Source organism: Eumetopias jubatus, unplaced genomic scaffold, assembly GCF_037043125.1.
Source record: "Eumetopias jubatus isolate StellerSeaLion01/CBP00866 unplaced genomic scaffold, mEumJub1_p1.0 scaffold_11, whole genome shotgun sequence".
NCBI classification, from domain to species: Eukaryota; Metazoa; Chordata; class Mammalia; order Carnivora; family Otariidae; genus Eumetopias; species Eumetopias jubatus.
The window spans coordinates 62129611-62147122 of NW_028274817.1; the positions used below are offsets into that span (position 1 = coordinate 62129611).

Here is a 17512-nt window from a genome sequence, read left to right on the forward strand (position 1 = left end):
ATTTTTTTCCCCTAGATGCTTTCTTCTGCAAGGTGAGCACGGTTACCTGGCTTACTCACAAGTCCCAGAAAGAACACCCCCCCACCCTCCACTGGTTGTTTCTTCAGGGCATGTGTCCAGTGTGGAATGAAGCCTGCAACTTTGTAGTACGCTCCTTGTGCCTGATCCCATCTACAGAAGATCCCAGGGAAGCTCAACAGTTTTATTTTGATGTAAAAATATTGTTGAAGAAATCATGTAGATAGGTAGTTTTAAATATTCCTACTAGAGACCAGATCCAATCTGAGCAGAAACGAAAGCATGCAGAGCAATAATGTCTCTCCACTTTAATATTCGAAATAATGTGGGGGGAAGGCAAGTACAGCAATCACCACGTCTAGTCAGAAATTTCATAATATGCAAGTACCTAATGGCATCATTGTTAGAGATCCCAAAGTAAATGAATCTCATTTTTACTAATGCTCAATAATGAAATGTTACAGTACTTGATGGGATATACTATATGAATATAATGGTGCCTTTAAAAAATATCACACATCATTTAACTGGCTTGTTACAAGCAAAACATATTTTTAGCTTGCATTTATTATTTACCACCATTTGTTACTAAATTTAAAATTGACTCTTTTTATATAAGTGGACAGTATCTATGCTTTCTGGTCAAGTTGGCAGACACACAAAGTACCACTTATCCTTGCATATTAAAGGATTAAAAAACTGTTTTGTAGGGGTGCCTGTGTGGCTCAGTTGGTTGAGCATCTTGACTATTGATTCCAGCTCAGGTCATGATCTCAGGGTCGTGAGATAAAACCTCACATTGGACCCCATGATGGATGTGGAACCTGCTTAAGATTCTCTCCCTGTCCCTCTGCCCCCTCCCTCTCTAAAAACAAAAACAACAAAATTGTCTTGATTGTGTCAGTGGGTCAGTTTGTTTTTTCATTCATCTATTTTGGTTTAAGCTTTAGTAACCTGATAATTTACATTATGTAGAGAAAATATGCCATCTTTAGCATAACTGTATTTACTGATATACTGCTCTATATTTCACTTGAAATAATTAATTCTCCAGCCTAGAGTTGCTAGGCTATTGCTAAAACTGTAGAAACCTCAAGCAAACCATATGAAGTGGTGTTTTATTTCTCCAATCCCCTTTATCATAGTTCTTAATTCTTCCAATTAACACCATATCTTAATCTATTTTCCATCCACTCCCTAGAATGATCACTAAAGCCATTGCTTGAAAGTGTGGTCACCATACCTTAGTAGATACACTATCTGGCTCTGCTAAATATATAGTAGTGTGTGTGTGTGTGTGTGTGTGTGTGTGTGTGTGTGTGTGTGTGTGTGCGCGCGCGCACATGGGCACATGCTGGGAGGGATTCAATACAATGTGAAACTATTTTGATTTATTTCCTAAATGATATTGCAATTTTATTTATTTCACCAATTATTATTTTTTATTTTTTTAAAATTTTATTGTGTTATGTTAGTCACCATACATTACATCATTAGTTTTTTGGTGTGGTGATCCACGACCAATTATGTTCTTATCTGATGTATTATAGGTACTGCTTATTTGAGAGGGAGGAAAATATAAATAAATTTTACCAATGTAAAATCAAATGAAGTTTGGGAAATGAATGAATGTTATCTTTTGGTTAATACATTATAAATGGCAAAAGTCAGTTATATAGAGCCATAGTATACTGTAGATCAGTACTTTCCCATTATCAATTGGGATTCTGTACAAATTCCAAAGTAAAGTTCCTTTCTTAAATGCGTTTTTTTAAAACACACTGCCAACAATTTGGTTTGAAATAATGGAATTTACTTATTTTACAGTTGGCACATCACTGCACATTTCAGTGATTTTATTTCAAAACTCATTTACTCTAATAAAAGAATCTATACAGTGCTCTTTCCACAGACTGCACAAAAGCATGAGACAAAGCAAATGAAACAGGTATAAGAGCTATTAAATGAATGACGAAAGTACACTTATCATGGTATAATCCATTTAAAAAAAAAGTTTCCCCCAGAAAAACCCTGCACTGTTCATGTAACGTTAATTATTTGTTAACAGTAAAATACATTTTCCAACATAGTACATATATATCTCAGAACTATATAATGAGCAATAACTGATAAAAAAACTAATCTGATTTAACATATAGTCAACATTAAAGCAAAGATATGTGTTTCACTCAACTCTGGGTGTTTCATTCATCTCTTAACTACTCCATTAATACTCTTGAAATTTTCAATTACAGAGACACAATAAGTTCTTAAGAATGCTTTAAAATTTTTGTAGTAAAGGATCACAATTTGTGATGTAAACTATAAGGCTACAAAAGGCACCTAAAACATTTATAAAGCTGTATTTATATTCACTGCTTTCCCAAAACACTGAACTGTTTAATGATAAAATGTAGTTTTTAAAGTAGTGTAGAAAATCATACTAGCAATTTTACTGGGTACTGGGCAACTACATTTAGATGTTTTGACTTCATTTCCCATTCACTAACTATAATTCTTTTTACCGGCATTTTCTTTAATGCCAAACAATTTGATTTGAATTAACTGACATTTGAACGTATTGTGATAAGCACTGGGTGTTATATGCAACTAATGAATCATTGAACAGTACATCAAAAACTAATGATGTACTATATTGTGGCTAATTGACCATGATAAAAAAATAAATAAAAGTGAAAAAATGAAACATATTTGAGATAAATTCTTAAGAATTCCATTTGTTCTCTAAGCTTTGAAATTAGATCTTCTTCTAACTTTAAATTTATTCTTTATTGGATGAATGGTTTTACATCTAGTGTAATGGTATTGTGGGGATTTTCTTATATCCAATAATTATTTTCAGTCTGGTCTATATTGGGAAAATGCAGTTATTCAATGACTGGACCGTAAATAATTTAGAACCACTTTTCCTTATTCATTACTTAGTGACATGTTTCTAGCCTGAATTATCAGTATAAGTGCTTTGTTTTGCAGGTTGAAACATTCATTTAACATCCAAAATTTTGAGGAAATAACTTTCTATTTGCTCACGTTTTCAAACTAGGGAAAAGTTACTAACTGGTTTCACTCAATCTAAACAAGGAGTATGTGAGAAAAAACAATTAGCCACAAACTGTCAAAGAAAACTTTACTTTTCAACTAAATCTAGTAGCAGTATTTGGATATAAAGTAGGTATGTTTTCCAGATATATAAAGGATTTGTTTTAAAATGGCAGACTATTTTTTATTTTAAAAAGAGCAAGAAAGTTTGGTATTTCACCTACATTTTAACATTAGTCATTTATAAATTGAAAACTTAAAGAACTTAAAGACAAATTGGAAAAGATAACCATAAGATAATATGGATTGAGATCTGGAAAATTCAGATAATCCAATAGGTTGTTTCCAATATTTACTGAAAGACACTTAAGCTTTTTGAGTCAAAAGATAAATACTAAAACATTTCAATAATACAATACAGAACTATAATTAATAAAGGTGAATCATCTATTAATAGTTTATTTTAATATGACGTTAATTCTATAGGAATTTAAAAATTTTGTAAGTGTGTATAGTCCGACATATAATTTTATGTATTAAATCTAAGTTAGTGGGGGGCTTTTGCCTTTCTAAAATAAAGTTCAATTGGTTTGGCTTATAATTTTCATATATACTAATTGAAATTGAAATTGAACTTATCTAACTTTTAAAAAGTTCCAAGAATTATACAAGAGCACATAGCACTGCTTAAAATTATTTTGACTATTTCTTACTAAAAGAAAATTTAGTTTACAACTTACACCAGTATTAACTCTGAATGATACAGTAAGTCATGGAAGGGATTTCTTCACAATTAGTGGCCTAGAATTCTTAAGGAACTGAGAAATGAATATTCAAAAATCACAGCCTTTTAATTCAAGTATTATGTTTCCTAACTAAAAGAAATCTTGAAAAGTTGGAGATCCTAGAATTGGGTTCTCCACAATGCACACAGGAAAGCTTTATTCTCTAGAATGGGACCATCTATGATCACAATCCTGAGTCAATAATTTTGACATTTCCAGACTCTTCTCTCACTTGGAGCAGTTGGAGCAGTGTCATTTTGTCTTTTGGTAATATAAGCAGTAATAAATCACCCTTAGAATTCATTTTCCTGCATCTTATCACTGTGAGCACAAAGAGGCATCATTTTAGTAAGTGAGGAAAAAGTTGAAGAAAAACAGAAGGAATTAAAAACTTGTTCTTTCAGGAAAAAATGGATTATGTGACCTATTTTTGTAAATTGTCAGGATTTCAATTTATGTATCACTTCTACAGAGGCATTCTCCTGACTTAAGTAAATAGACACTGAATTTAATATAAATCTACTTAGAAAATATTACATTTCTAAAGCATATAACCTCCCTGGCATGGTTTCCATTTCAGGACATTAGGTATCTAGAAGAAGATGATGACTTTCACTTTAAAGATGTACTTAGGGGCGCCTGGGTGGCTCAGTCGTTAAGCGTCTGCCTTCGGCTCAGGTCATGATCCCAGGGTCCTGGGATCGAGCCCTGCATCAGGCCCCCTGCTCTGTGGGAAGTCTGCTTCTCCCTCTCCCACTCCCCCTGCTTGTGTTCCCTCTCTTGCTGTGTCTTTCTGTGTCAAAAAAATACAATCTTTAAAAAAAATGTACTTAGGTGCTTTTAAAAGAAGTAGATTTTTTAACCTTAAAAACTCTTTTAATTTATATTTTTTACCTACTGACACTATCTGAAAGCATTTCACCTGATAATAAATCTGGAGGAGTTACAGTAAGACAATAGTTATTTGGAATTCACTGCCTGAGCAACAATTGCTTTTTGAAGGCATTTAATGCTAAGTGTCCCAAAGCTACCTTACAAAAGTCCCAAAAACCATAAAGAAAATAATTCTGTTCAAGGAGGCCACATGTATGCTTAAAGAAAACTGTTTCCAATCATCTTTATTCAAATATCAATTAATATATGTTTGGGTTGAATAATTTTATTGGGGGAGGTGAACATTTGTAAAAACTTTTAAAACAGACATTTTAAATGTAAATGATGATCAAATACCAGTTTTTATTAAAAAAACATTTTATAAGTGCCTACCAAAAATATACTGGAATTCCTTTTTTAACTGATTTTACAAGTTAAAGATATTACAATATCTTTATTATTTTTCCATTTGGGATTTAAGCCACAGTTTATATATAAAAGTTTTTATGTTATCTTTCTATAATAAAAATGAAATTTCTGAATATGTTTAAGCTCATATCACTCTTTACTGTCATTTTCATGGCGACCAATCTCCCCCACTGATTATCTCCAGGGCTTTACCAATGCTAAAACAAGAATTCAATCTGAGGATTCCGGGTTTCCTAGTTGAGCCAAAGGACCAAGTGTGACTCGGTCACACTTTACTTATACTGTAAAGTAGACTATTCACTAGAATTTTGGAGAACAGTTCAAATTCGACCACCTGTCTAGAATGTATAACAAGTACATTTTTATAAATCATCATGAAACCACTTGAATTGGATTTAATAGTGTTATTCAATCCACCACTTTTAATTTGGAATCATAAGAGAAGATTTTGCAAAGAAGGCCCTCTCAAGGCACTTCTCTCTTAGGACACTTATGCATTTACAGGGTTAATTTCTTGGCCCTGAAGCACTGAAATATATAGGTATATGGTGCTCTTTTTCTAGGATAGGGATTTTGTTTTTCTGAAGGATCAAAAAAGTACATATACAAAAAACTTTTCAATAAATTATCTGTTACTCTTTCAAAGACTACATCTAAACAAAAAGGGGTTTCTGTTGTTTCAAACACTAATGTAAGTCATGTAGCACTACCTTTGACACAACAATTTTGTGAAAAATAACTTCACATTCCCCCATATTAAAGAAAAACAAAACAGAAAGTATAATGTGTTGAGCTTAATGATCACCTGTTACAAGTTAAATTTGCTTACAGACACCATATACTCTAAATGGTATGTTTTCACTCAGACAAAATTCAAGGAAAACTTTCCTTAAGGAAGCACCTAAGAGAAATCCACCAACATCTTAAACAATTTGCTCCTTCTAATTATACATGCTGAAAAAATGTTCATAAAGGGGAGCAGTGGATCAGCAATACAATTTCCAATACTTATTACATAAATTTTACATTGTAACATATAGAATATGACCACAAAAAGAACAGAAGTGAAAACAAAACATCATTAACTGTATTTTCTTTTACAGTGGTAAAGCAAATTAATCCTAAAGCACTTTAAAATATTGGGTTTTAGGCTTTTTCAAGATGGTCCTCATAAGAATGCTTATCAAATTTCAAACTGTAGTCCCACAAACTTTCCAATCTTGTGTTGTTAATTTACAGAGTCAATACTTTTTTAAAAAACCTGTAAAAATGGAACTGCCATGTGCATAGATCAATATAATTTTCATAAACATTACAAACCTTAAAACTTCAAATTTTTTCTCAGTTATAAATTTAACTCCCTATATTTTCAAAGTTGGATGAATACTTCCAGATAACAGATCCGCTGAATGAAAAGAGTTATAATCATATCTCAGGTATTTTGCATATTGATATCTGTATCAATGCCTAAAATTAAAATATGGCTAATTTAAAAATTTTAAAACTTTAATTTTAAAAACTTAAAAACTTTTAAAAACTTTTAATTTGCATGCATTTTAATAGAACATTTCTGAAATGATATTTAAAAAATGGAATTTGGGCATAGGATGTTTTCCCAATATTCTAGAGCTATTTTCCCAATATCACAACTGTTCTAGCTCTGATATTTTGTCTTTAATTTAGCTCCACCATCTCTCATTTAGAACAACTAGTTAGGGGCACCTAGGTGGCTCAGCTGGTTAAGTGTTTGCCTTTGGCTCAGGTCATGATCCCAGGATCCTGAGATTGAGCCCTGCACCAGGCTCTCTGCTTGGTGGAGAGCCTGCTTCTCCCTCTCCCTCTGCCCCTCCCCCCTCTCCTGCACCTCTCTCTCACACTCGCTCACTCTCTCTCAAGTAAATAAAATCCTTAAAAAATTAAACAACTGGTTAAACTGTCTTCAACTTTCTTTGACAAATGACATCAGTCACTATCAGAAGAATATCTCTGAATTTATAAGTTACAAATACTCTAGAACTTTGATAATAATGTGAAGACATTTGTGAAATGTAAGAATATTTTGGTTTGACAAATATGTACCTATAACTGACACCAACTGTGTCACACTGATATGAATTCTAGAACTGTATAAAAAGATTCTTATTTGGTTTTGGTTAGGTTTCTGAGAAGACAATAAAACAATTCCCAAACTAAGACCCACTCTTGAATTTGTATAAACTAAAATAGGAAAAGACAACATCATTTCTCTCTTGTAATGAGATGACATATGCTCTAGAGTTGAATTTAACTAACATCTATTAACACATTTAGGCCAAGAAGCTAGCACTCATCTTTTATAGGAAAGCTTTTCCATTTATTACCCCTAATGAACAGAATGAGATAATACTGTCTTAAGACAACTAGCCTAATCCTGGAGAGATACTCAAATGCTAAAGATAAGTATTTTTCTGTTCGGTTGGAAGCAAAGGACAGCCTAGCTTAGTGGTGGTATCTACAGAAAGAAAACCATAAGAGATTAAGCTAAAGCTATAGCTATAGCTTTATCTTTAGTGATACCATTTCCATTCAACAGGTTTGGATTCTAGGCAATTCTGAGTTTTTCTACTATAATGAAAACACATACTTGAAATGTTAGGAGGAAGCTGGTAGCTTTCAGGCCATTCTTCCAGCAGGACTTAAAGCTTTATGAGAACACAACAGAGAATTTGCTTTTTAGGTAAAAAGGTGTTCAAATTCTCAATAGGACCAAAGGAACCTAAGGGAGCACATGAGGGATGTTTCCAAGCAGCTTCAGAATTCGGCCATTCAGCATAAAATGTTATGGAAATACTGAACTTTTACCCTTTACTCATAATTACTATAGTCCTTTTATTCCTAAATACTTCTCTTATATCTTTTGTAATTGTTTTTTGTACTGTTAATATAGCATATACTCCTTCAGTTTTATATGCAAGCACTCCCACTAACTGAAAACTAAAGATTGTATTTTACTAGAGAAAGATCAAGCATTTTTTAGCCAATATGTTCATTATGTTAATAGATTACTGAATTTTCTCTTTAATATGGTATTTATAAATTCTTTATTTGTCTCAAGCAAGGAGGTGGATCCGTATAATGTTTAAAAGCTTCAGAGTCATATGCTTGATAAATATGTGCATGTGTATATATACACATAAAATATTTTAAGTATAATTCTTTAAAAATACACTGATGGCCAGCAGTGTGGTGGTATAAAACATCTCAGAAATATTGGTTATTTGAAAATGTTATATTTTATGTACTTCTTGTGTTCAGTACTATAATATAGAGAAGAGAGATTAAGCACAGTTTATAAGTGACAAATTCTCAGAATATGCCTTTTGGGTCATGCTGTGATGAAAAAAGTCGTGATGGTCAATGAAAACTGAGATGGAAACAAAAAATCAGAAACAAGTTAAAATGATGACGTTTTCTGATGGTCTTATCTATATCCATTCAGGACAGTTCCCCTTCTGTCATCTCAGTTAATATTGGTCATGAATTATTTTCTTCATTATGGGAAGAAAATACTGTTTTAATTCCACTGGTAGATTTGCTAGTAGCATATCTGATGTAGTGAGTAAATATTCAGATACCTGATGAACATAAGCAATTGTTGGATAAGTCATAGTATTATGCAAAAACTCACATAGGGAGGCACTTGAGTGTCATGTTAGAAATTGATGTTTGGTAAGAGCAAAATGAAAAAAAAAATGCTCCATTTAGCAATAATGAAAATATTTTCACTTACTAACACTGAATGTCTCCAGAAATAATTAAGATGTTAGACAGAATAGGTCATGAAAATGGTAAATACCATGTTTTTTTGTTTGTTTGTTTTTGTTTTGCTATTTGCCATTTAAAGTCTCTAACAGATGATAGAAAATTTTCACATTCAGAGTTGGTCATTTTCATTCTTTTCAACTTATTTAGTGGGAAAAGTGAAGACACCTATAAAAGTGATTGCAGTATTGGTTTTACAGCTGAATGGTATTCTTCTTCAGATCAACAAATTAATTTATTTGATAGTTGACAAATTACTAATGTCCACTGTTTTTCAGAACCAAGTTTTTCAGTGTTCCTTCAAACCATAGTAGGATTTTTTGTCTAATCCAATTTAACTGGAAAACAAAATAAGTGCTTGTAAAATCCAGAGTTTTAGTCTCTTCTGAATCTGTTGTCTTTGAAATTAGGTATTTTTGTTAAGTATTGAAAATTCATTGATGGTAACATTCACTAGAAAAAGATGAAGTGAATGAAACAAAGGAATTGATCAAATAAAAAATGGTGGCATTTGTCTTTACTGTACCTTTGGATCTTAATATATGAGTCTGTTCTTTTATATTTTAATCAAAGGTACAGGCATCTGTAATGTATTTTTCAGAACAAATTTGAAAGTCTTACTTAAGATTTGGTAAGATTTGAAAATCATTTTAAGTGGTCCACAACATTTGAAAGTTATTATAGCTAATCAATAACACTTGAAAATAACTTAAAGTGGCCAGTTCATAGATGAAATTGTATATAATTGATGGAAAATAGTTGGTAACTACAGAAAAATAAAAATAGATCTTAAATTTTATGGATTTTGGAAACTTGCTTTATGAGGTGTTTAATTAAAGCAAAGTTTCTGTTGTATGTGTGTTTGTTTTTAAACCATACCATTTGGTACATGAAAGTGCAGTGGGTGGTATGGCTGAAAGAAAATAGGTGGTGGTCCAGATGTTACATAGTAAGTAAGGTACCCTCCCTCAGGAGCAAAGTATGGAACAGGCTGATAAAAGCAAGTTACATTATCTGTATTGGGTAGTATATTCTGTTCTCCAAGTACTTTTAAAGCCATAAGGGTGATCATATTGAGTGTCTGCTTCCTTTCATGACCCATGAGGCAAACAGTGCTTTCATTCACAACTCCATGCAAGGTCATAAGGTAGTCATATTTGCTCTTTTCTTCACCTATGAAATGGTTATGGAGGTACGATTCAATCTTCCTTTGCTGTTCTGCTACATCAGGAAAATCAATGAAGAATCTAGAACACATATAACGTTCCAGTGTCTTGATTTCTGCTTCACAAGCTGGCTTAAAGTCACGAACCAGCAAGTTGCTGTACTTCAGAAGGCCACCACCTCTAATCTCTTCGGGTTTTCTAGTAGATATAAGCTTGTATTGCAAATGTGTCATTGCTTCTTGGAAGTCTCCATACATGCTTTCAGCTACCACAATAGGATAGGATTCTTTAGTTAGTTTAGCATTTTTGTCACTGTAGAATTCTAACATGGGATCCAAAACAATTTGAAAGGAATCAACACTAAATTCAAACTGTCGTCTGAGTGAATTCACAAATTTTAGCTCTACATTCTTTCCAGTATTGTTTGAAAGAGAAATGAGACTCCAACGATCATGCTTATTGCAAACTTTGACCATCTTTTGCACATAAGCCTCTTTCATGGTCTTTGGGGTGATCTTTTCCTTTTTTACACCTTTTGGTAAAAAGTCAAGTAGACAACCAAGAACTGCATCCTTAACAACCTGAAATTCCTGATCACTTGGTAGTTCAATGCCAAAAATAACATCTAGATCCTTATAGCTGATTCCACTGTGGCTTGCAAGTATATAACTTGCTGTGGAACCATTCAATCGGGTATCTTTAACAATAATTCCTTGCTCTATCAATTGATCTTTCACAACTTGAATGATATCTTTTGGTTTTACCTCCATTGTGGGGAAATTCCCCCTTCCGTGAACTGGAATTACTTCACCTAACACTTGATCCAGTGTTATAACTTGATCCCAACTGAGATTGCTAAATCTGATTTCTGACATTGTAAAGTCAGTAGATCAACTAGAAAGCAAGCAAAAGATTGAGAAGAAATGTTAGCATTGCAAAATCAGTGTTATACCTAAAGCATATGAAAAAGTTAAAAACAGACAACATAAACAAAATTAATGCTAGAAAGAAAATTGTCACTGTACCTAATTGTCTTTAAATTTATTTTTTAAGGCTTTTATTTAAATTCCAGTTAGCATACAATGTAATATTAGTTTCAGGCGTACAATATAGTGATTCAACACTTTCATACAACAGCCAGTGCTCATCACAGCAAGTGCACTCCTTAATCCCCATCACCTATTTTACCCATTCTCCCACCCACCTCCCGTCTGGTAACCATCAGTTTGTTCTCTATAGTTAAGTAAGTGAAATAAAAGCCACTATGTGTAAGTCAGAATTGTTAGATCCACTGGTGCATGGAAACAAACATTCTCAGGGAATTGTTAGAGCTGTAATTATTTTTTATATAAAATGGTGACCTTCTCAATCTTTCTTCATGTAAATACTATAATGATTATATTTGGTATATTTTTTTCATGAAATTACCATAGTATATCATTGACATCAATTGTCATGAATTTAAAGTGAGATCAAAGAGCATGTTTACGTATGTTAGACCCAGCTGACTGAAGGCATAATGTTTAGAAGCAATATATAGCATCTTTAATCCAAAAGCTTTAGGGCATATATATATAATTTATTTATTATTTATATTTTTTATTTGATCAATTCCTTTGTTTCATTCACTTTTTTTCTAGTGAATATTACCATCAATGAATTTTCAGTGAAAACATATGGTTTCATATATATTACTGCTCAAATTTTAAAGAATATTATTAATGTAGGGTATGAACTCCTTGAATTTGAGGATAAGGATGGCACTTAATTCATCACCTCTTCTATGTGCCCAGTAATCTTTTAAGAAATGTTGGTTGAAGAAAATAATAATTGGGAGAAAAACCATGAGAGACTCTTAACTATAGGAAATAAAATGAGGATGGCTGGAGGGGAGGTAGGTGGGGGGATGGAGTAATTGGGTGATGGTCATTAAGGTGGGAAAGTGATGTGATGAACACTGGGTGTTATACGAAACTGATAAATGATTGAACACTAAATCTGAAATTAATGATGTACTATAAGTTGGCTAATTGAATTTTTTAAAAAAAGAAATAAAATTTGGTTGAAGGAAATAATAATTGTCACTTTAAAGTGAAAAATAAATGAGACTACTCCATTTGTCTCCAAAATGAGAGCAAAGATATACAAAACCATAATAAGATTCCTGAGCTTTAAAGAATGTTTTCTGCAAATGTGCAATATGATATGCTCAGAAAATTTTACAGTTTGGGGGTGTTAAGAAATTAAAGTTATAAATGCTATAAATGCAATTGTTAAATATAATTCTATTATTATGTAATTAGGTACAATTACAGTTACTACATGGATCTTCAAATACTCTATTAAGCTGTCTAAGCAAATAAAACTAGGAAAATAAACGCTAGTTATGCATGTAGCTTTGGGTTTAGGCTTTCTTTCTTGAATTCCAGAAATAAAAAAATAAATGAAGTTTAATGCATATTTGTATAGACAGTATTCATATTTTGACTATGTAAGGAGCTATTAGAATAGAATCTCAATATTTAGAATTTTGTCTTATATTATTTCCCTAGAACTAGAGCAAATATCATCATCTTATTTGACATCTATAGAATCAACTTTTCTTTTCTCAATTTATTTGTTTGCTTGTTTATTCAATTTCAGTATAATTAACATACAGTGTTTTATTAGTTTCAGGTGTACAATAAGTGATTCAACTATTCTATACATTACTCAGTGCTCATCATAAGTGTACCCTTAATCCCCTTCACCTATTTCATCCATCCCCCCACCCACTTCCTCAGGTAACCACCAGTTTGTTCTCTATATTTTAGAGTCTGCTTTTTGTTTGTCTCGTTTTTTCTTTGTTTCTTAAATTTCACTGATGAATGAAATCATATGGTATTTGTCTTTCTTGGACTGACTTATTTTGAATTGACTTTGACAGTTCAAGCATTTTGCAAAAGGCCAATTAAGCAATGGCAAACCTATGTTAGTGGGAAATAAGACTAAACCTATTCTGTTTCTGTATATGAAATCTCCATATATATTAATAAAAGAGTACTTATTTTTATTATGGGATGAAATGGGCCACATAAGGCATTCTTTGTTGCATTTTAAGCCACATTAATTACTAATGTTCAGAGAGTTTTATTAGCAATGTCAATATCCAAATCAATCCTTAAAGATGAATGGACTGAATTGACTACACACCAGGCTATTGGATTTTGGTTATTCATCCATCAAGTGAAATGGTCTGTATATTGACTTTAGGACATTTGAAAAAATAAAATGTTATATGAAGAACAAAGTATGCAGTAAGAACTGGCATGCCTATTTCCTAATTTCTCTTCCTGGAATTATCACCGAATTGTTTTAAGCTAACAAAGTTTGTTATCCTCAAATTCTCAATCTGGAAAAATAATCTATAACACTCGCTAGTTTCATGTAAAGGCCTAAGCAAGATCAATCATTTACCTAATATTTTAGAAATATCAAATGTAAACTATACAACTTTAATTGATGTAGAAAACATTCCCAAATTCCTTTTTAATATGTAAATTTCTTTTGCAAGTGACAATTTTTCCTTTCCTTATGGCAGATTTCCATTGTCAGTATTAGTCAAAAGTCTAAAGTTCAATGGTCCAACCCCATTCCTACAATCCCCCTGTAAACCTGTACCTCTACCAATGATCTGAAAATAAAGATCGTTTACATTGGTATACTGACACCATACAGAAGTTTCTAGGATATTTATGTGCAAATAAAACCCTCCAAAGACATAAGTAAGTTAACTGTCAAAACGTAAGAGTCCTTGATCAAAAAGGTGTCCTTTAAATCAAGAAATAGGAAGTCTTACTTTAGATCTTAAATCTGCTCATAGATATAAGAGGAGGAAGGGAAGGGTCAGAATTTTGTTTCCCAGACAGAATCATACTATCATCTTGCAAAGACAAGAGATTATCCAAATTTTAATTTCATTTTACACTAGAGAAGTGGTATAGGGAAATTGATCATCATTGAACAACTATTTAGTTGCTGCTTGATCCACCTATGTTAATGATACCCCAAATTTCTGGTTTTCAAATTATCTAGAGAGCTTAAAAATACACATATATGATATTTTAGGCCTGGTATTTCTTGTTAAAAAAGAAACAGTGACACCAACTTGCTAAAGTGTGGGAAAACTGTGTCTTTGGTTGAGCAATATATTACTTAAATATCAAAATCAGTTTTAATAACTAGTTAATTTTTTACCCTTCCGTATCCACAGCTATATAAACTTATTTTTTTAAATCAAGACTATTTTGGGGGCACCTGGCTGGCTTAATCAGTAGAGCATCTCTGATCTCAGAGTTGTGAGTTCAAGCCCCATATTGGGCTTTGAGCCTACTTAAAAAAATAAATTAAAAAATAAATCAAGCCTATTTTTCTATTGAATTAACATTATTACCAAGTGAGGAATTTCAAGCTACATCTCACCAACCACCTCTACTGCTATATGTACATGAAATGCAAATTAGAATTTTTAAAAATAGCCTTAGAAAAAAGCATAATTATGAAAATAAATTTGTGATACACATAAACACATATAGACATACATGAGCATGCAAAATATTATGAAATATATGTCACAATGGAATAAATATAAATGATTTCTATTCATCTGGAATCTATCTACACCTCTACCAATGCTCACCTCTATTAACATGGATAATTAAGATCTGAGAGCAATGTTATGTTTCTCTGGCACATCCTCTATTTTCACATAATGCACAATATCAATATAATGTTGTAATTACAGATTTCACATATGACATTAAAATAATAAGACTTATCTTCATGTGTGCATTATGGTTCAGCAGTTAGCTGTCATACTTCATATAGCAGAGTCAAATACTTATATATCAATAACAAAAACATTACAAAACTTGGAAAATTTAATTTGAATTGCTGAACCAAAGAGCATGGCTAAATATCAACTTTGGATGACTATCATATAAAAGGTGGGAAAACACCCAACAAAACCATTCACATTGTTTATGTTTGTCTTGGGTACAGTACAGTTCTTAGTTACTCAAAGTGTGTTTATTGAACATGGAATATAAAGCTATATTTTCACAGACTAAAAGCTCAAATTCAAGGCAGAAATCCTTCAATATTGTGTCACATAAACCCAAACGGAAGTACAAAATCTGAAATTCCTAATTATTCTTCTCCAAAAGTGGAAATCAACAGTAGTTCATTATTTTGCAGCATATAAAACTTATTCTGACTCTGACTTCTTCCAATTTACTCATCCTTAAAGCTATCACTTTTTCCATCTAGCTTAACCAATACTAGTATGCCCATAACGTATCCAACTACAGTAAACCCAAAAAGTGGTTTCCATTATTCAACTGGTTAAATTCACTGGAATACAAGGCAAGATGAGAGAGTTGGCAAGACTTCACAAAGAACTGCAAATAGATACTTGTATAGTAAAGTATAATTGTTCTCCCTATTACCACCCTATGGTCCTTCTGACTATAAGAAGAAAAGGAAAACTTAGTCACTGTTTTCATATTTGTATTAATACTAGAATAATATTTTCAACAAGAATGAAAAAAGGTTTAAGACTTACGATGGGAAGATTACTTTGAGAATGCAATACAGTTAAATTAATATGATGATTCAGTGGTTCCTTTAATGAAAGTAGTAATTTTCATTTTATCACTGAATAAAATAATGAATCAGTCAGGAAAACTGCAGGGAGAAAAATGCAACAATGAGTTCTTTTATAAATGTTATGCAGGTAATGTGGTGATCCCTGATGAGTGGTCCTAAAAATTATATACACACAGATATATATACACAAAGAGATAAAGAGACCTAAAGACTGACAGAAGAAATTATTTTAGCATACATTAGAATTACACGGAGGGCCTGTAAACACACAAATTCCTGGGTCCTGCCTTCAGAGTTTCTTATCCAGGTCAGAGGTGAGGCCTGAATATTTGCATTTCTACCAACTTTGCAGGTGATGTTGATGCTGTTGCTCAGGGAACCACACTTTAAGAATCACTAATCTATAGAAAACTGAGAAAGAAGAGTAAAGGAACAGTAGTCCCAACAGCAGTACTTAGTCCCTCATAATTTGGCTATTTCTATTTAAAGTAAAGCATTACTTTGAATAATCTAGATAATTCTAATCGAAGTAAATGTTCTTTTAGACTACAGGCTTTTTTTTTTTTTTTAACAGTTCAACATTATTTTCTCAAGTAAATATTTAAACTAATAGAAAGTGTTTATAAACTTTGTATTAGGATTCTAAAAACAAGTCTAATAGTACCATTATCATAAGTGATTGTACACAGAAGTAGATTCTTATGCTTTAGAAACTATCACTACATATATACATATATACTTACATATAGGTAAACAGATTTTGATTACAATGTATTTTACTAGTTCAATGAACTATTATGTATTATCTGTATATGTATATTACTGGAAAGAGGTATTGGATATTTTATCTGGTAAAATTTGGTTTCTAAAAGGGAATGCTAATGTCTGTGAGAAATGGTAAGAAATGACAATGCAGGGAGAAAAGATGGCGGAGGAGTAGGGGACCCTATTTCAACTGGTCCCCGGAATTGAGCTGGATATCTACCAGACTACTCTGAACACACATGAAATGAGCCTGAGAGGTAAGAAGATCTGGATTTCTACAAATAGAATATCAAAGAAGGTTGGTTTTGAGGTACAAAGCTGGGAGCTGTGATTCTGTGGGCAGATATCAGAGGATAAATGGCAGCGGGAGGGAGCCTGGCCGTGGGGATCCTACACCACCGGTGAGCGACAGCCTCATGCGTTGGGGACAGGCACAGACTCGAAGACCAGTAGCGGCTGGGAAAGGACTTTAGGGCAGACCCCAGGATGGAAACCTGGAGCAGCAGGGCTGTGTGTGCGAACTAGAGGTGGCTGGCAGTTCTAGAAGCACAAAGGGCAGAGACGTGCCCCGACCTGGAGACGGGCTTGGGGGCGCTGCAGAGGGGCGCACAACCCAGGATGCTGCAGTTTATAGCAGCACAGACAGAAACGGAGACAGTGTGGCCTGGAGAGCTCAATGAAGAACAGACTGTGATCTCTCTGCTCTGAGGCAGAGGGTCAGAAACAGTCTCTTCGGGCGCCTGGGTGGCTCAGTTGGTTAAGCGACTGCCTTCGGCTCAGGTCATGATCCTGGAGTCCCTGGATCGAGTCCCGCATCGGGCTCCCTGCTCAGCAGGGAGTCTGCTTCTCCCTCTGACCCTCCCCCCATCTCATGTGCTTTCTCTCTCATTCTCTCTGTCTCTCAAATAAATAAATAAAATCTTAAAAAAAAAAAAAAAAGAAACAGTCTCTTCTGCTCTGACTTATGGA

General features: G+C 33.0%; 1 protein-coding gene across 1 annotated transcript; it reads right to left on the bottom strand.

Moving 5' to 3' along the window:
- Positions 1 to 9834: 9834 nt before the first annotated feature.
- Positions 9835 to 11007, bottom strand: TENT5D (terminal nucleotidyltransferase 5D). The gene has a single exon (XM_028101530.1). The coding sequence runs from the start codon at positions 11005 to 11007 to the stop codon at positions 9835 to 9837; it is 1173 nt and encodes a 390-aa protein (XP_027957331.1).
- Between the last annotated feature and the right edge of the window lie 6505 nt (positions 11008 to 17512).

Coding starts and splice junctions, on each gene's coding strand:
- TENT5D (XM_028101530.1), bottom strand. CDS start 11,007: ATGTCAGAAATCAGATTTAGCAATCTCAGTTGGGATCAAGTTATAACA.